This window comes from Tursiops truncatus, chromosome X (genome assembly GCF_011762595.2).
Source record: "Tursiops truncatus isolate mTurTru1 chromosome X, mTurTru1.mat.Y, whole genome shotgun sequence".
NCBI classification, from domain to species: Eukaryota; Metazoa; Chordata; class Mammalia; order Artiodactyla; family Delphinidae; genus Tursiops; species Tursiops truncatus.
Window position 1 is genome coordinate 62175816 of NC_047055.1, and position 17851 is coordinate 62193666.

Consider the following 17851-nt stretch of genomic DNA (forward strand, 5'->3'; position numbering starts at 1 on the left):
AATAAACAAATGGGACCTAATGAAACTTCAAAGCTTTTGCACAGCAAAGGAAACCATAAACAAGACCAAAAGACAACCCTCAGAATGGGAGAAAATATTTGCAAATGAAGCAACGGACAAAGCATTTATCTCCAAAATTTATAAGCAGCTCATGCAGCTTAATAACAATAAAACAGCAACCCAATCCAAAAATGCACAGAAGACCTAAATAGACATCTCTCCAAAAAAGATATACCGACAGCCAACAAACACGTGAAAGAATGTTCAACATCATTAATCATTAGAGAAATGAAAATCAAAACTACAATGTGATATCATCTCACACCAGTCAGGATGGGCATCATTAAAAAATCTAGAAACTATAAATGCTGGAGAGGGTGTGGAGAAAAGGGAACACTCTTGCACTTCTGGTGGGAATGTGAATTGGTACAGCCTCTATGGAGAACAGTATGGAGGTTCCTTAAAAAACTACAACTAGAACTACCATATGACCCAGCAATCCCACTACTCGGCATATACCTTGAGAAAACCATAATTCAAAAAGAGTCATGTACTAAAATGTTCATTGCAGCTCTATTTACAATAGGCAGGAGATGGAAACAACCTAAGTGTCCCTCATCGGATGAATGGATAAAGAAGATGTGGCACCTATATACCATGGAATATTACTCAGCCATAAAAAAGAAATGAAATTGAGCTATTTGTAATGAGGTGGATAGACCTAGAGTCTGTCATACAGAGTGAAGTAAGTCAGAAAGAGAAAGACTAATACCGTATCCTAACACTTATATATGGAATTTAAGAAAAAAAAATGTCATGAAGAACCTAGGGGTAAGACAGGAATAAAGACACAGACCTACTAGAGAATGGACTTGAAGATATGGGGAGGGGGAAGTGTAAACTGTGACAAAGCGAGAGAGAGGCATGGACATATATACACTACCAAACGTAAAATATATAGCTATTGGAAAGCAACCGCATAGCACAGGGAGATCAGCTCGGTGCTTTGTGACCACCTAGAGTGGTGGGATAGGGAGGGTGGGAGGGAGGGAGATGTAAGAGGGAAGAGATATGGGAACATATGTATATGTATTACTGATTCACTTTGTTATATAGCATAAACTAACACAGCATTGTAAAGCAATTATACTACAATAAAGATGTTTAAAAAAAAAGGAAAGGAAAGTAAACTTAACTGGGAATCAGAATATCTAGGTGTCAGTGCCAAGTTTGTCATTCACTAACTGCTTGAACAATTTTTCCATGTCTTTGGGTATCATTTGTAATCTTTAAAATAAGGGTGCTGGATTAGATCAAGAATTTTCAAGCTATTATGAGAAGCCCCCTCAAGGGTTGCCTTAATGTGGGCAAAAGGTGAGAATCTTTATTCTTCCTCTTTCAATCAGAGCAACTCTTCAAATATTTATTTTACATATTGAGCTATTGTAAGTGTGTGTGTGTGTTTGTGTGTGTGTGTGTGTGTGAGCGAGACAGCACAGACAGTAGGGAGTTTTGTATTTAGTTTTCTGGAGTTTTTAGATAATCCATCTAGATTATCTCTGTGGAATTTTATGATGTCCTAGAATTCTACAATACCTAAACTTAGAAAGCAAAGACCTTCCAAGAGCTCACAATGTATCCTCCCTTTTTTTTCCTCTATCACATTTGTTGCTATTGTTGTCATATACTTCTAAAAGCCCTCCATTTCCATCTTCCTGAGCCTGAAGTCTTAAGACATTGCCTAAGGAAGGAGCACTGGCTCCTATTTGTAAATTGACCCTGATGCCCCCACAGGACTTACTTTAGACCTAAACAGATCCAGGAATGCCTAGGTAGTAAAATTTTGAGGAACTAGGATAGGAGGGTCAAATCCTTGTCCCATAGGTATCTGGATGAAGCTTGAAAGTCTTTTTTTTTCCAGAGAATAGAACCTGTTGTTCCACACTGGGAATTTAGGCTTATCGTGCAGACCCCTATGGAAGAACGAACACTGACATATTTGCAGTCAGTTAGAAATGACTCTTGTACAACATGTTATATATGAAAGTTGTTAAAAGAGTAAATCCTGAGTTCTTAGCAAAAGGAAAAAGTTTTTCTATTTATTTAATTTTATAACTATATGAGATGATGGATGTTCACTAAACTTGTGATAATCACTTCATGATGTATGTAAATAAAATCATTATGCTGTATGCTTTAATCTTAATACAGTTTTGTCAACTATATCTCAATAAAACTGGAAAAAAAAAAAGAAAGAAAAGACTCTTGTCTGAGATCAAGCTTTTTTTTTTTTTTTGTGATACGCGGGCCTCTCACTGTTGTGACCTCTCCCGTTGCGGAACACAGGCTCCAGACGTGCAGGCTCAGTGGCCATGGCTCACAGGCCCAGCCGCTCCGTGGCATGTGGGATCTTCCCGGACTGGGGCACGAACCCGTGTCCCCTGCATCGGCAGGCGGACTCTCAACCACTGCGCCACCGGGGAAGCCCTGAGATTAAGCTTTTTAAAAAATTTTATTGGAGTATAATTAATTTACAATGTTGTGTTAGTTTCAGATGTATAGCAAAGTGAATCAGTTATACATATACATATATCCATTCTTTTTTTAAAGATTCTTTTCTAATATAGGCCATTACAGGGCACTGAGTAGAGTTCCCTGTGCTATACAGCAGGTTCTTATTAGTTATCTATTTTATATATAGTAGTGTGTATATATCTATCCCAATCTCCCAATTTATCCCTCCCCCCATCCCCTGGTAATCATAAGTTTATTTTCTTCATCCATGACTCTATTTTTGTAAATAAGTTCATTTGTACCTTTTTTTTAGATTCCACATATAATTGATATCATATGGTATTTGTCTTTCTCTGTCTGACTTACTTCACTCAGCATGACAATCTCTAGGTCCATCCATGTTGCTGCAAATGGCATTATTTTGTTCTTTTTTATGGCTGAGTAATATTCCATTGTATACATCTACCACATCTTCTTTATCCATTCCTCTGTTGATGGACATCTGGGTGGCTTCTATGTCCTGGCTATTGTAAATAGTGCTGCAACGAACATTGGAGTGCATGTATCTTTTTGAATTATGGTTTTCTCTGGGTATATGCCCAGCAGTGGGATTGTTGGGTCATATGGTAGTTCTAACTTTATGTTTTTAAGGAACCTCCATACTGTTATCCATAGTGGCTGTATCAATTTACATCCCACCAACAGTGCAAGAGTGTTCCCTTTTCTCCACACCCTTTCCAGCATTTACTGTGTGTAGATTTTTTGATGATGGCCATTCTGATCCGTGTGAGGTGACACTTGACTTATGCTACCTCATTTCTTTCTCACAACAATCTTATAAGGTAGGTGAATTACCTATTGCAATTATAAGGACTCCATTATTTCTAACTTATTCTCATTACCATTACAAATATTATTATTGAAAGGGACTAGAATGGGGAAACTAGAGAAACAAATTTCACCTACTGCACAGTCCTGCTGTCATACTTCCTTAACGGCATAGAGTCACCTCTCTCTTTCAGGTAGTACCCTATTCTCTGCCAATATTACACCCTCTTGGGTGGGGGTGGGAAACTACTGTATCTACAGCATTTGCTGTTGAAACCTAACACCCTTCAGTGACTCTTCCACAAAAGCTCCCACTGGTCTCACTACACTTCATTGTAGTAGGAGATACTGTGCATTAAGCTTAAAAAGTTTCTGTTTCTCTCATCCAACATTTATAGCATGATTTGTCTTTAAAAAGCATTTACTATAATTTCCTCCATCAGAAATAAAAAATTAAATCAAAATGCTGTAATGTTTCTCAGGCACTTGGAAAAAGTCAGGCAAATCTTTTTCTTCTTTTAATATGTCCATGTAGAACACGAAACTGTCCCCTCCCAGCAGTAAGCACTAACAGTGTGTGTGGACTCTCATCTCTTATTTTACATTTAAACGGTCCTGTTAAGTAATCAGAAGGGATTTATTACAAGTGTTAACTATATTGGCAAAAAATAAATCTTTACCCCACCCCAACGTTATACGTGATGATTGATTTTTTACAATTGTGCTGATTTTTTAATAAAAAGAACATATAATAGTAGAGTCTTTAACTACTTACCAAATCTTTTCACCTCCTTTTAATCCTCATAACAGTCCTCTGATATAGTTGGAGCAAGTGTTGCTATCCTCATTTTCTAGGTAAGGACATTGATACTCGGAGAAGCAAAGTGCCTTGCCAGGCATTTAGTGAGTGGATGAGTTGGAACTTTATTAAAACACAAATCTTCTCATTGCAAATCCTCTGCTCTTTCTAGCTCTCTTTCTGCCTGTTTTACTGAATGAGTTGCTCATGTAACAGAATTAAAACAGTTTTATCTCGACACAATTACAATAAATGAAAAATTCTTTTAAAGTCCTCAGGAGACAAAACTTTCTCCCCAGCTCTTCTTCAAGTAATGACTTTATAAAATGGTACCTTCCATTTACAGCCTCTAGAATTCTTGGTCTTTTCCCCCTTATTTGTGTCCCTCACTACTCTCCCGCTGCCATCATGTTCTGCACCACTTCTCTCCCTCCACTTTCAACGTTTCACTCTGCTGTTTTAATCACCCTGGAAAAAGCAAAGGGTAGTGTTTAAGGTAGGGTTGCCATGTAAAATACAGAATGCCAGGATGCCCAACTAAATTTGGATTTCAGATAAATTAATAATGTTTTTAATATAAGTGTGTCCCAAATATTGCATGGGAATATATTTATGCTAAAAAGTAATTTGCTGTTTTCCTGAAATTCAAATTTAACTAGACATTTAAATTTTTTTATATGCTAAATCTGGCAACAATAGGTTAACAAAAGAGTTTCTGATGTCACAATGACTTGATTTGAATAATGACTCTTACTCTGAATAGCTGTAGGATTTTAGGCAAAAAAGTTTTAAGTCACTTAACTTTAATTTCCTCCTGTCTAAAATGAGGATAATGATATTACTTATCTAATAAGATTGTTGAAATAAATAAGATATGTGAGTAAAGTTCTTAGTAGAGTGCCTATCATATAATAGATACTCAAAATGGTAGCCATTGATATTACTAAATAACAATAACTAATAATAGCATTCTTCCTGTTAGGTAGATAGACATTTAACAGGTAATAAAATCTTCAGTTACATGGATAAAGCTCTATAGTAGAAATTTAGAGAACTCCACATAGACAGCCAGTCTTCTCAAGGCATAGACCTTTTTTATACTTAAGCTTTAAAGTACAATTCCTCCGTGTCCGAAACAAAAATAGCTGTTTTGTTATGACGCACAATGCAATATCAGTAGCTTTTAGGTCTGAGACAACATATAAAACTGGGGTAATAGAAAGTAGAATATTCAAGGTAATCAACATCTGACACCCAAGACATGGTCCTCTCTTTTGTGTCTTGAGTCACTTGATTTGGTCAACAGATGGCAAGCAATAATTTCATAAGTCACCCTCTATCTTGTTAGTATATCAAGAAGCAAATGACCTTAGAGAAGAACACAACAATAAAGATTCAAAGCAAGGCAAGAGAGAATCAAAGAAAATGACTAACAGTAAGGAAGGCCCAGTCAAAAGATTCGGTGTTCATGAATACATCGTCACTTACTTAAGAGTTGCAAGAAAAAAGCAGAGCCCAAGTCTAGGAATAATAGTGTTACTGAGTGGGTTTTGTAACAGGAATCTCAATATTGAAGTAGGTACAAGCAGAAGTGAAGGTCAAAATATTTAATAACTCATATGAATAGGAAGTGTAGTAGGCAGCATTAGAGCTGAGTATTAAAGGCCTTTCATTTGTCTGTTTAGTTGCTGAATCATAAGGAGATACAAGCGTCCAGAGGGAGGAGTCAGAGTCACTAAGGTAATTATGGGGGCGGTAGGACTTGGAGGGGTAGCAGCTTCATACCAGTTGGTACAGAAATATTTCAACATGTTTAATAATCAGCAGAGGTACACTGTTGGATGACAACCAAATAGCAGCCCTGGATACAAGATTCAAACTAGAGTATGAATAGGCCAAGCAGGCAGAACTATGAGCAGAGATTATCTAGAGCTATATGTTATAACGTTCATGACCCTAAGTTTGTATTGTGGTGGTTTACTTTTGTTCTTTGGTTCTATATCAACTGATCTGTAAAGTAGTAATGGTATCATTTTGTTCATCATTTGTCAGGATTGCCTATCACAGTGCTTAATAAATATTTGCTTAATGAATAAAGAGCCAGTCAGCTTCTCCAAGTGCCTGGAGTGCCCTGAGGATAGATCGTTCTAAAGGATGAAAAGCTCTGAGAATTAATTCTGATCTTGAACTGGACTTGGAGGTCTGCTCAAGACATAAGCTGGTCCCTATCATTTGAACTCTTGGATATCAATTCCTAAGCCTCACCTAAGGAGAACAATACCAGGGTGCTCTACAATTACATGGCTTCCCTAAAGCAGAGCTGAACATTTAAAGGAGAGGGGCAGAACCCAACAAGTCACTGGGATCCTGACCTATTTCTTAAACATTTTCAATTCCACTCAAAAGTCTATTTAGCAAATATGGGTCCAGTTTACAATGATAGAGAGAAATAAATTTCAGGAAAGAGCCTACTTTTGAACTTCAGTCACTCTCAGCTAAACCAACGTCTTATGACAATTTATGTTTCCCATGATAAACTGCCTCTATTCATTTGGGGAAGTAAAAACCAGAACTATACTGCAATTTTGTAAGCTAGAAATTTCTCAGCTTTAAATAGAAATAGCAGAACAATTCAAAGAATTAGCTGCCCATAGCAATGATTCAGTATTTTTAATTGATGTCAATAAACCTTATTTGGCTCTCATCATTTTTATAGATATGTTCATAAATATAATTATTAAAAGGCTATTTCAAACCCACACACATATGGTCACCCAATATATGACAAAGCAGGCAAGAACATACAATGGAGAAAAGACATTGTCTTCAATAAGTGGCGTTGGGAAAACTGGACAGGTACACAAAAAAGAATGAACTTAGAACACTCCCTAACACCATACACAAAAATAAAACTCAAAATGGATTAAAGACATGAATGTAAGGCCAGACACTATAAAACTCTAAGAGGAAAACATAGGCAGAACACTCTTTGACATAAATTGCAGCAGGATTTTTTTTGACCCACGTCCTATAGTAATGAAAATAAAAACAAACATTAACAAATGGGACCTAATTTAAAACTTAAAAGCTTTTGCACAGCAAAATAAACCATAAACAAGACCAAAAGACAACCCTCGGAATGGGAAAAAATATTTGCAAACGAAGCAACAGACAAAGGATTAATCTCCCAAATATACAAACAGCACATGTAGTTCAATAACTAAAAAGCAAACAACCCAATCAAAAAATGGGCAGAAGCCCTAAATATATATTTCTCCAAAGAAGACACACAGATGGCCAACAAACTCATGAAAAGATGTTCATCACTAATTATTAGATAAATGAAAATCAAAACTGCAATGAAGTATCACCTCACACCCCTCACAATGGCCATCATTAAAAAATCTACAAACAGTAAATGCTGGAGAAGGTGTGTAGAAAGGGAACCCTTTTGCACTGTTGGTGAGAATGTAAATTGATACAGCCACTCTGGAGAACAGTATGGAGCTTCCTTAAAAAATTAAAACTAGAGCTACTATATGACCCAGCAATCCCACTACTCGGCATATACCCAGAGGAAAGCATAATTCAAAAAGACACATGCACCCCAATGTTTATCGCAGCACTATTTATAATAGCCAGGACATGGAAGCAACCTAAGTGTCTATCAACAGAGGAATAGATAAAGAAGATGTGGTGTATATATATATATATATATATATATATATATATATATATATATATATACAATGGAATATTCCTCAGCCATAAAATGGAATGAAATTGGGTCATTTATAGAGACATGGATGGACCTAGAGACTGTCATACAGAGTGAAGTAAGTCAGAAAGAGGAAAACGAATATTGTATAATTCCGCTTTTATGTGGAATGTAGAAATTGATATGGATAAACTTGTTTGCAAAGCAGAAATAGAGACACAGATGTAGGGAACAGACATATGGATACTGTGGGGGGAAGGGGAGGGTGGGATGTATTGGGAGATTGGGATTGACTTATACACTATTAATACTATGTATAAAATAGATAACTAGTGGGAACCTACTGTATAGCTCAGGGAACTCTACTCAGTGCTCTGTGGTGACCTAAATGGGAAGAAAATCCAAAAAAGAGGGGGTATATGTATACATATAGCTGATTCACTTTGCTGTACAGTAGAAACTAACACAACTTTGTAAAGCAACCATATTCCAATAAAAATTAATTATAAAAAATTTAAAAAATAAATTAATCAAGAAAAAAATAAAGGCTATTTCATAAAATTTCAAGTGGTGCTGTACATTTACACCATAATAAATATAAAACCAAAATTTTTACAAATTTCTACTAAACCTTGAAGAAAAGTACACTACATGAATGGGAATCAAAAGTCCCAAATTTCCAATGAACATTTTTCAAAAGGACAGTTATCTTTATTTTCTCATTATGAGAACATTTTTTGCCATAATTTCCTATTTTGCTTTCAAATATTATTTGGTTTTTCACAGATTTTCACACATACATAGATAATTGGCTAATTTTCCATGCAAATGACTAGTCATGAAAACTTTACAGTTTTCTTTCCTTCCTGTACTAACTGAAAACAATTGCCCACTTAACTGCATAATTATTCCAGTTTATTATACATACTAATTCTCATCAAGCCACCCCTCCACCCTTCAGCCAAACACGCATTATTTAGTAATGTTATATTAGTCAGATTACCTGAAAAGTAATTCATTTTATTTTAATATAAACATATATGTGTGTGTGTGTGTATATATATATATATATGTATATATAAAAAAATAAAGATCTACTCTACCCTTGCCCTAAAGCAGCCCCACAAAAAGGATAATTGCAAGTGAAAAGATATCCCTAGAGAACTATTTATTTTGTTTCTTCACTTCCAAAAGCCAGTTTTAATAAGACCTAAATGTTAAGGGTAAGATTGGAAAGAGCCAGAAAGTCTGCTTACAACTTTGAATAGACCAGATTAGTATTATCTCTGGTCTTAAACCTCTGGGAAAAAAAAAAAAAAGAACCTGAGGGAGACTGGCTTCTTTGGGCAACTAACCCATGAGACAGAGAGATGTAGCCTAAAAGTTCCAGGAGTCCAGTATAGTCTATCTCTTGAATTGCTTTTAATGATTTAAGGATGTTCCTGACAGAAAATTAGTCGAGACTGGGTCAAACCCATTCTGGGCCCTATAATAGTGACCTGAAATCCAAATATGGGATATAAATTAAACTGACCTATACAGGTAGGGAGCAACATTATATTGGGCATCATTCTTAACCTGTTGAAATTCTTCCCTACCCAGAAGTGATGATCCTCCCACACTACTGAATCAATAACATTCTCCATTTTCATAGAAGCACAAAAGTAATACTTTCAACTCCCAAAAAAAGTGAGACAGAAAGAAATTTATCATTCCATACATTTTAAATAACATTTTAAAATGGAACTGCATGTCATGTAAGTGAAACCCATGATGAAAGATAGAATGAAGAATGTCTACTTAGGATCCAAACATGCTAAACCACAACCCCTTATGCATATTTCATCCAAGCATTGAAGGCAGCAAGTATGAGGTCAAGATGAAAATAACACTAAATTTATTATATTTCCTTGCTTAAATATCGCATTGAATTCTTAGGCTGTTTTAACAGTAAGTGAGTAATCTTTAGAAATTAAGAATTTTGATGACATAAGCAAGAGGGAGAAAATTGAAATATTAGAGTAATAATTAAATGCACTTCTAAATTTGGTACTAGCTAAATATTGTGTTTTTTAATATAATACTATGTAGTCTTAATACTATTATGAATATATCTTCTTTGTAAAGTATTAATACATATTACAATCTCTAAGAAAACTTCACACCAATAATGTTGCCCAATGACGTTTAATTCACTTTAGAAAAGATAAAGTTTAACATTAATATTTTATCATTTTGGTAACTCATATTAAAATGTACAAATTTAGCAATATATAAAACAATATGCACACAACTGTTTTTTCTGTATCTATAAGACATTAAGTCAGTTGTTCCAAAACCCTTATCCATTGTCTCTTCAGAATCAAATATCAGAATGGTGGAAATGGATTGGGAGGCTTATTGGAGAAGATGTTGGAGAAAGGACTGATGAACAGGAAACAAATCAGGGGTACTTATTATTAGATCATAGAAATTTGAAGACACTGAAAATAAACTAAAGATTGTGTGATCAAAAAGAGCAAATTGTAAGGGCATCTGGGTAATTTATTCTTTAAAATTTAATCAAAGACCAAAGAGATAATTGGAACAGAATATGTGAGTACTAAGGTACAAATCTTATTAATATATAATGCAACCATAACAATTCCATAACATAAATTCATACCATTTCATTTTACAAGCAAAATACATGTCAATCATTTTACTATACCTGGGAGAGAAGTGTGAGCTATAAAGTATAGGGTCTTGTTTCCAAGTCTGCAGTAAACTATACCATTCTTAGGTATGTTTTGTTAATTAATTAATTTAATTTAATTCCAAAATTGCTATAACTCCCTGCTTTTATCCTAAGCCAGGATCTTGATTGAGGATAATCTGAGAAATGTAAATATTGCCAGGAGATCCTCTTCATTTCTAGATGGTGGTTCTCTATGCACTTTGTTCACTCTACGTATATGCTTTCCTTCCTCCCATCGCTGAAAACCACCATGCATGACAGAGTGACATATAATAGTTGATGCTTGTCCCAAGAAAGTTCAAAAGCATCAAGTTCAATTGCAAATCTTAATGGCAAATTCTCCATTTTTCCTTAAGCCCTCCTTCCACATTTCTTTCAAATATCATTTAAATCCAACTTTTGTTTGAAGAATTTCTGATTGTCAGATTCTGTATGTTGAAAATAAAAAGAAAGATATTTAAGCACTACTCATATGTCTTTAAACAGTTTTGTGGAGAAAGAAATGTCCCTGTCTGATACAGTTTCTAGTTGTCTTTTCAGTATCTGAGAGCAATAATTCTCTCCTCATCTCACTTTTATTTAATCACTTTTGTGGTAAATAAATCTGATGAGTGAGAGTGAGGTAATCAATTTGGGATGCTGCTGGCAATTAGATAAGCATATATGGAATATACAAACTTGAATGTAGCAAGCATTAAAGATGTCAAAACAATTAAAAATATGGTCATAAAACTCAATCATTTAAATTGTCATCTACAAGAATTCAGATGTACCATTGGTCAAATAATTTCTCGAAAAATGTAATAACCACACCACAAAGGGGTCTTATGTGATACAATAAGCCAGAGAAGACTGCTGTTACTCCAGTCTCATAAGCTAGTCCAACCAACCTACAGTTGGTTCTTATTGCAGATGTAATACAAGTTCCCTACTTCTCTGGTTTGAAATTTGTAAGTTAGGAGTGCTAAATTCAGAACTATTTCCGTGGGAAATGTTACAGGGATTACATCTTGCTAAAGAATGTAAGAGAAATTCCCGAGCTTTCGATGCCTCTGTGTTCTGCTCTTGAGAGATTTGAAGACTAATCTGATTTACATTATTCATTAACAAATTAGAAGCCATAAGATTGGTTATGGAGCAGCACCTAGTGAGATTTTCTTCCAAAAACTGTTTGTAGAGTTCGTCCACTTTTTTCTCCATATAACTATTAAGCATAGAATTAGAGAGGGGCTGCTTATGAAACAACATACTTTTTTCTTGAATTTCATCCCCATTCAAAAGCTTTGAGGCAGGTAATTTCTCTAGAGGTTCACTGATGGGAGAATGACCCAATGGTACATCTACTGAAAGTAAAAGAGGACCGTTAAAAGCATCATCACGTATGTGTTCCACAAAGCAGCCGGAATCATACATGTTACCCACGTGGTCTCCTCCAATCTGCAGGTCCGGATAATTCTGGCAGATACTTGTACATGAACAAGATCGGTATAAATCTAGTTGTTTTTCATCATGTTCTCTCTTTGGAATGGGTAACGCAGCAGACACATTTCCTGGAAGGGATGCACTTTTGCATTTTGCTACAGTTACCTCATCCACAGATTTTATTTTATTTTTATCATTACTTTGCTCTGTTAAACTTTCTTTCATGACCTTATTTTGATTTTCCATTTTATCAGGGGAAAGTGACTTGTCTTCTATATCTAAAAGCTGCTTTTTCCAAGTTTCCTTTTCATCATTTGAGGTTTTCTTACATGTAAGTGGTTTTTTGTATAGGAGTTCAATTAGGAAGGCTTCTCCAAGCATTTTATTAGACAAGGTTTCTAAAGAGAAGAGTGCAATATATTCCTGTAATATAAAAAAAAACTCATTAAGGCAATGTACATTAAAATGTCTAATCAAGATTTAACTCCTACATGAAAACACAAATGATTTAGGGAGGCACTATTGCTCAAAGGATAGAGAATAGGAACAGGAGTAAGGAGACTTGGGTTCTGACTCTGTCATTAACTATTTACCATAAGGTAATTTATTTATTATTCCTGGGAAAATTCCTCAATTTTCCTATTAATTAAATGGTGATAATAATGCTCCCCAGACTTTTTCACAAGGTTATTTTCAGGATATTATATGGTATACAAATGTTTTAAAAGTACAAACTTATACAAATGTATAATTATTTTAATATATTCCACTGTCATAAATGATTTATTTTAAAATTATTAGTTAAAGTGCTTAATCCTTTATCTTCAAATAGTCTGCTAAAAATCAAGTCTGTTTTCAAGGAATTGGTCTTAACTGTGTTTTAATTAATATTGTTTGAGTCATATTGAAAACAATTACTATACCTTAGAATGCGTTTGAGAGATGAATATTTATATATAGTTTGGATTTATGCAAACTGATTTAAACTATTAAGATACACACTGATTTTTCAGTAATCTAAATGCAAATAGGTTTGTCAAATTCACTACCATCCTTTTTTCTTTTTATTTTCTTTCCCTTCCTCTCTTCCTTCCCTCTTTCCTTCCTTCTATTCTTTTCTTTTGGACTTAAAACTTATTTCCCAAAGCACTTATGTCAGTCTTTTGCATTAATCTTTAGTACAATTTTAAGACTTCCAATTTTCCCTATAAACTCTACAAGAGTACAAAAGGAAAAAGCAGATTTGATTCAAGACACAAATTTCCTTTAATAGGTCTGTAGTGTCTACTATAAATGTTTCCAGGAAACCTACTTATTCATATTTAAAGGCTTTTGAGTAGAAAATAAAACAATACAAACTAAAATACATGAGAATTTAGACTTACCTTTTCCGAATGTCAGGATACCTAAAGAAAGATTCAGTCTTCTGAGATTTCAACAGTCCAAACACAGGAAAAGTCCCTTTTGGCTTGTTTTTTCTCAGTTCTTGCTTATACCTCAGAAAGATAACTTTAACCACACAAAATGAAACAGTTCTGCTTTCCATTCATACCTTAGGGCTGAACCAGCTAATAGGAGAATAATGTGGGTTGATCACATATATGGTATGGTAATGATCACATACTAAAAGAGGATCTTGAAAGTGTTTATTCAAGATGCAAATGAGAACGACAGTGGGAAATGTTAACAGCAATAGCTTTCTTCATTCAAATGAAGATAGAGACAAGGATATTTTAATTTTTTTAAGTAGAAAAAAGCAGTATGGTAACCAGCATATTTTGTAACACTGAATAATTAAAAATAACTTAAATGGCCATCAATAAGACAATGGTTAACTTATGATATATCTATTGTATGAAATATTAAACTGAGGATTTTTAATGATGGAATGATATTAAAAATAAGGAATTACTACATAACAGTCATTCTAAATGTTCTACATATATGACTTAATTTAAAACAGAAACTATTATCTCCATTTTACAGAGGAAAAAAGACAGAGGAAGGTTATATACTTATTGAAGTTCACAAAGTTAGTAAATGGTGGAACTAGGATTTGCACCAAGCAATTGGATTCAGAATCCATACTCAATCACTACACGATATTGCCGCTATGTTTATTGATGGAATGCAAGTTGCAGAACCATATAAACAGTACGATTCCATCATGTGTTGTGTGTGTACTATGTGCCAAACTCTTTTCTAAATAATTCACATATACTAATTTAATCCTGTTAACATCTATATAAAACAGATATGATAATTACCATTTATCTATGAAGAAACTGAGGGACAGAAAAGCTAGATAAGATGTCCAATATCACACAGTTCTAAGTGGTAGACTCTGGGTTAGAACCCAGGCAACCTGGCTTTAAATACTGTGTGCTTAACTTTCCTGCTACAACAGATTTTTTTCTCCCTTTTAATTGACTTAATATATGTAATCATGTTTGTGGAAAAGAATACAAATCAAACTGTTAACCGTGGTTTCCTCTGGGAGGGGGTTGGCAGGGAGAAGTTGAAGGGTTAATTTTATTTTTTACTCCCTATACTTCTATACGGTTTGAATTATTCTACAATGCACATGTATTCGTGTATTATTTACATGATTGAAAAATTGTCCACATATATAAAAGGACAAGAAAAAAACAATGTTAATTTCTTTGAATGTATTTTCTCAATCTCACAGGAGTTTGACCCATTCTTTAGAATGATTTTAAACCCAGATACAAACTGCCAAAGTAGATTGGAAAGCATGAACAAAATTTCTACATAGTTGATGCTTTCAGCTATAATTATCAATACAGCTTTTGTTTTACAAATAATTATTTCAAAATAGTTATCACAAACATCCTACAGAATAGGTTAATTCTAATTTTGTATACCATACCAACCACTTTTTCTTAGGTTGTCAAAGACAACCTCTTGTAAGAAATAGTGTATTAATTTAGCATGGATGCGAGGGAATGGCTCACAGCAAAATGAGAAAATATTTCACAACCCCACACCAGAAAGATAATGGAAACAATTGTAAAAAAAAAATAGATTTTTCTACCACTGCTATCACAAAGGAATAGTAAAAGAAAATGGAGATCTCAAATTGTTTCTAACCTAAACTCCTTCACTTGTTACACCCCATTTCCTATGCCTTACTCATCTCTATATCTGGCTGATCCAAATTTTAGCAGTCCTCTGTCCTAAATATCTCTGACTTTCACTACTGTCATTTTGTTATTGGATTCTGCAGCTGCTTCCAATCTTGCCCCCTTTCAAATCCAGTTGACATGTTAGATTTATCCACCTTTTGCACAAACATGCTAAGTCCTTCAATGGCTTCTAATGGATTAATAATAAGAATAGATACAATATGTTGAGTGTCTCATAAGTGAAAGATGCTTTTAGGCAACATCTGCACTTATTTAATCTTCTCAGCAAATCTGCAAGTCATGATTTTCTATGTTTTTACAAAACAGAAAACAACCTGGAAAATGCTAAAAATCAAAAATCTAACATGAAACCTAAAGGTCTATGTGCTTTTCCCTGTTTACTTTCTTAACCTCTATTCCTCCACTTGCTCCCCAAAGTTGCAATTACCATGTTGCTTCATGACTTTTCCTTCTACCTAAAATTCCTTTATTCTTATAACTACCTTGCAAATTATACATCCTTCAGGTCAATTTAGCACTCATTTCTTCAGATCCCTCAAGTGCCTTGACCCACCTAGCCTGGTTTAGATTTTTCTACAATGCATTTACCTCATCTCATCAGTTATCACTCTCGGAGTTCCTTGAAGGTAAATGTTTTTTTTCTTATTCATATTAATGTGTTTGTTTCCAAGCAGCATGCAAAGAGTCTGGCACTTATTATCATCAATAATTATTATCATTTTCTGAACTACCTGCTTGTCAGACCATATGCTAAACACTTTTACACACTCAGTTCATTTACTCCTCACAGATGATGCTGTCATGTAGGCATCACCTTTCTCACTTTAACAACAGAGAAACTGACATTCAGGGGAAATAATTTGCCCGAGACCCATAGTTATGAAGTGGAATCCAAATGTGCCTAACGCAAAAGCTGGTTCTGAGGTTTTTTGGCACTTCACTCTCAATTTTCATTACCCATTTTTGGCAAAGCCAAAAAATCCTGTAAATATTATCCTGATCTTCAACTACTGGAAAATATTAAAATGAGAATAAAGGTTGGAATACTGAGCTACAAAGGTATTGAAGGGAAAAGGGACATTAAAATGCGAGGTCATCTTTTTACACAGGGGGAGAGGAAGTGCTAGGACAGTCAGGGACTATTGCACCCACTAGCACACAAACCAAAAGGTTAATTCCCAGAAGGAAGGGGTGCCCTGCAAAGCACATCCTCGAGAAGGAGGAAAGAAAAAGTTAAAAAAATTGCTATGGTGGTCCAGTCCCGTCCAGGTAAGCATTGGCACCCTTTGCTCTGTTCCTACAAACCCAAGCAACATGAGTTTTAATTTATTTGTTTTCTTCACACTTCATTTTATGTTTTGGTCATTTTCTCCCTCAGGTGTCTTGGCCCTTCATTCGTGGCCGCCTTTGCCAAGCACTCACCACCATTCCTAAGCAAGGAGGTGGGAGAATGGGCAGCAGGAATGCAGAGTCCTTTGGCTCTTCCTGCCACTCCTCCCGTGAGCCGTGCAGATGAAGGGAGAAAAGAGGCCTTAACTAGAGTTTATCCTCCTTGAGAGTTCAGCCTCTCCCCACAGGCCGGGCTGGGTGGGGGGTGCTATAGCCTCCTAGTCACTAGGCGCCCAGAGTTCCCAGAATGGGCGATCGCTTGCGCCACAAGGGCACTTGTTTACCAGCCAATCCTGAGCGCAGGGCCCCTGGCGCTTAGCAACAGCCCTGGAGAAGGGCCGGGCGTTGGGACACAGCTTCTAGCATTGGTGAGCAGGACGCAACGGTGAAGTGGCTGACTCCGGGTTACTTCTGCAAAGTAGCCTCGGAGTGAAAACAATGAGCTCCGTTAAAATCTATTACACCAGCGTGTTAGGGTGTAGGGAGGTGAGTGGAAAGAGAAAGGGCCTCAGCAGGCAAAAAGGACTAAAGTGAAGAAATTCCAGTTGGGGACTTCAGGATTGTGCTAAGACATTACCATCCCCTTCATGCCTTTCATTGTTCAGCTCCCTCCTCTAGGTTTTCGGGGTGGGAGGTGCAGGGGAGAATAGAGAATGTGGTTAACACCCTCACTCAGTTTGTGCTCTAAGAACTGATTGATCTTGGAGGTTTCTGTGTCTTGAGCTCAACTTCAGGGCTTCCAATAATTTTATGGATGTTTCAAATGGAAGAGGTAAAGAAACTTGTTTAGGATGAGAGGGGGGAAATGCCAGTGAGTGAATGGCCAAAATCTTCAGAGAAGTCTGGGCAACCCCAAAAAGAAAAACTGTTTAATTTCAAAGAAGAAGGTGTATTTGCATAGATCAGACATTTCTTAGCTTAATTAGAGCTTAGATGAATTATTTTGACCAAGATGTAGGAAATATTATAGAACAATGTTTTCCAACAGCAATATATTGTGAGCCGCATATGTAATTTTAAATTTTAAGTAGCCACTTTTAAAAAAGATGAGATTAATTTTAATAGATTTCATTTAACACAAAATAGACTAAATGTTATCAATGCAACATATAATCAATATAGAAATAGAAATATTATATATTATTTTTTCATATTAAGTCCTCAAAATTCAGTATGTGTTTTGCATTTATTACACGTTTCATTTTGGACTGGCCATGCTTCAAGTGCCCAGTAGTCACATGTGGCTAGTGGTTATCACATTAGACAGCTCAGTTATA

The 17851-nt window shown here is 35.3% G+C and overlaps 1 protein-coding gene across 1 annotated transcript; it reads right to left on the reverse strand.

Moving 5' to 3' along the window:
• Positions 1 to 9698: 9698 nt before the first annotated feature.
• On the reverse strand, positions 9699 to 17569 carry LOC109549490 (TLR adapter interacting with SLC15A4 on the lysosome-like). The gene has a single exon (XM_073798786.1). The coding sequence runs from the start codon at positions 12397 to 12399 to the stop codon at positions 11500 to 11502; it is 900 nt and encodes a 299-aa protein (XP_073654887.1). The 5' UTR covers positions 12400 to 17569; the 3' UTR covers positions 9699 to 11499.
• Between the last annotated feature and the right edge of the window lie 282 nt (positions 17570 to 17851).

Excerpts from the sequence above, each read along its gene's own strand:
- LOC109549490 (XM_073798786.1), bottom strand. The coding sequence starts at position 12,399 with ATGCTTGGAGAAGCCTTCCTAATTGAACTCCTATACAAAAAACCACTT.